The sequence below is a fragment of the Lynx canadensis genome, chromosome A2, assembly GCF_007474595.2.
Source record: "Lynx canadensis isolate LIC74 chromosome A2, mLynCan4.pri.v2, whole genome shotgun sequence".
In the NCBI taxonomy this organism is placed as follows: Eukaryota; Metazoa; Chordata; class Mammalia; order Carnivora; family Felidae; genus Lynx; species Lynx canadensis.
Window position 1 is genome coordinate 140,047,565 of NC_044304.2, and position 2,846 is coordinate 140,050,410.

The 2,846-nt window shown below is 42.1% G+C and overlaps 1 protein-coding gene across 1 annotated transcript; it reads right to left on the reverse strand.

The window, feature by feature from the left end:
* Positions 1-1,146: 1,146 nt before the first annotated feature.
* Positions 1,147-1,976, reverse strand: TAS2R16 (taste 2 receptor member 16). Its single transcript, XM_030297058.1, is given in 3 exon segments — positions 1,147-1,641; positions 1,643-1,877; positions 1,879-1,976. Coding segments are annotated over 3 exon segments (828 nt in total).
* Between the last annotated feature and the right edge of the window lie 870 nt (positions 1,977-2,846).

The window sequence follows — 2,846 nt, forward strand, 5'->3', positions numbered from 1 at the left end:
CAAAGGCCTGAGAGTTGGGTGTTGCCAAGACACTTTGTTGCAGGTGGGCCAGGGTGAATAGGGGAGAAATGATGAACAAGATGTCATGGGAAGAGAGTGGGGCTAGTTTTTGCAAAGGAAAGAGTATGAGAGAGTTCTGTGGGATTGAGAAGGCTGAAAAAGGGCTTCCAAAGCACAGGAAAGTCCTACAGGTGATTTTTAATTGAGTACTATGCAACTCTTATATTCTTACCCATTTGAGGAGGACTTTGGACTATGACCGAGCACATATAGAAGAGAATAGAAAATTTAAGCCAATGTAGTTCAGATTTTACAAAGTAAGAGGAGTTTCCCAGCTGATCCCTGGGTTATATATCGAAAACCAGCTAAGCCTCAATCTAGGAATCTTCCTAGAAAGTTCTGTCCAATTTGTAGTACAATAGACAGGCAAGAATCCAACCAATGGAAACTATCTACAATTGACCCAGTTAGATTGCCAATATTTGGAGAGGTTCTAGGATGAACCCAGACTGGGTCAGTAGTCTGCTATTCTGGGAAGAGTATAGTTTCTTGGTGAATGAAAATAAAAGAGGGGTTCATTTTTGACTTGAGTTTTAGAGGAATTAAGGGACAGTATTTGGTAGAGAACCAAATAAGAAAATTTATGTCATTGGATAAAGGTTTAGAAGCAGTAGCAGCAGAGAGAGAGAGAGAGATGGCAAGACCTTTTCTTGACTAAGTTTAGGAAAGTGGATTGAGGGGTTAGCATGGGGAATATTCAGGGTGTGGGCAATAAATTCTTGAGGGGAAGGGATTCATATTAATGCATAAAGTAATTGGCAGTCATGAAAAGGATAAAATAAAAATGCATGAGAAAGTTGGGACCAACGTGGCGATTGTGGAAAGCAAATGAAGGAGTGTCATGGAATAGAGAAAGAATTGATTAGAGATAGATGGCTGTGGGATGAAGGAGAATGAGGCTTGCACATATGGTGTATTACTATTACATGGGGGATTGTCAAGAATAATGCTGGTTATTGGTATTAGTTGTGTCAATGCATACTCCCATTTACCCAGGGGTCTTGTTGTACCCTGTGCCTCAGTCAGTCTCTAGGCTCCAGCACCTTATCTTGAAAACTTTTTCAATTTAGGGATGCTCGGCATTAGTTAAGCGGCGTGAATAGAGACTATAGCACAGATGACAGCTCCCCAAGCCCCGAACCAAGACCTCTTATCCAATGAGATACTCATAATAGAGATGAGTAGGGTCAGCAAGTAAGAAGTGAAGAGGACGAGGAAAATGGTGAGAGACCTGAGGGCAGTGGTGTGAGCTTTCAGGCTGGAGCTGCAGTGACCAGTGCTATGGTGTTGCATCCGCTCCATGTGTTGGAACAGTGAGGCCATGGGCATGATGGTGGAGGCCAGGAACAGGAGGAAAGGAATAACCAATGCAACCATTAGATGAGATATGGTAAACAAATGGAATGTCTTAAGTCCCTTAACCATAGTGCTGTTTGTAGAGAAACGCCCCACGGTGATTAAGCGAACATTGACACAATTCCTAATAGTTGAAAAGATGATTGACACACAAAAAACCAACAAAGAACCCAGCAACAGCCAAGGAACAAATCTCAACATTCTCCACCTCAGCTAGAAGAGATGGACTGGTAAAGGAAGAGACTTTGACACAGTAGAAGACAGCAAGCAAGCTGGTTAACCAGAAAGTAAGAGTATTAGTAAATTCTCAGGTGATTGTTAAGTACCAAAATACATAGTTAGGGTTAAAATAGGAGCAAAAATTGTATAAGACAGATGCCCACTGTAGACAGAAGCAGCAAATACCCAGGCAGATGAGACTCAAGTCCACCGATGACAGCCTTTTGGCCTGCACCCACTCTGCCCAGCACTGCAAACATTAAGCTCCTCTGCATAATTACTCTCAAGGATTTGAGCACATAGATGGTTATGAAGAAGATAGTGAGCCGGAGGGGCATCATTCTTCCACTCCAAAGTATCTTCTTGGACACGGACTCAAAATCTCTGCAATAATTTCCAGGTAGGGAATAGGCTCCAAGTCCCACTATTGACTCATGCAAGAAAATACCGCCCTCTGGATGTAAATTTTTCCCAGCTCATCTTTCACTTTGCTATTTTCCTATCTGCAAGATCTGCTTATGCTTTGCTTGCTGGTTTTTTAGCAGGCCCGGATGCAAAGAAATCTGTTTGAATGTTGTTTCCTGCTCCTGAGGTGCCTTGATTATTCCCATAAAAGACATACTTATTTCATAGTCATGCTGTTTATATCTTTATCTGTCTAAGGCATCTTTAACTTATTTTCCCATCTTCTTTAAATGATATCCTCACTTCTTGGGGCGCCTGAGTGGCTCAGTCAGTTAAGCATCCGGCTTCAGCTCAGGTCATGATCTTACGGTTCATGGGTTTGAGCCCCATCTCGGGCTCTGTGCTGACAATTTGGAGCCTGGAGCCTGCTTCGGATTCCTTGTCTCCTTCTCTCTCTGCCCCTTCCCCACTCTCTCTCAAAAATAAACAAACAGTAAAAAAAATATTTTTTAAATGATATCCTCACTTCTTTAACCTAAAATTTGAACCACAGGGAAGATAAAGCCTTCACCGTCCATTCATGTCCTGGATAATATTTCTATTCTGCTGAAGGCCATAATAAGGAAAACTTCAGAAATCCTCTCTCCTTGGCTTCCACAGTAGGCTGGAGTGGATGCTCTAACCAAAGTGTGAGTGCAAATTAAAAATAACAAAGAAAAGTCCTTACTCTCAGTTTCTACCTGCAATATTGCTAGAATTCCAGACCTTCAAGTACCCTCATCCAATGCATGCCACTTTCATAACTG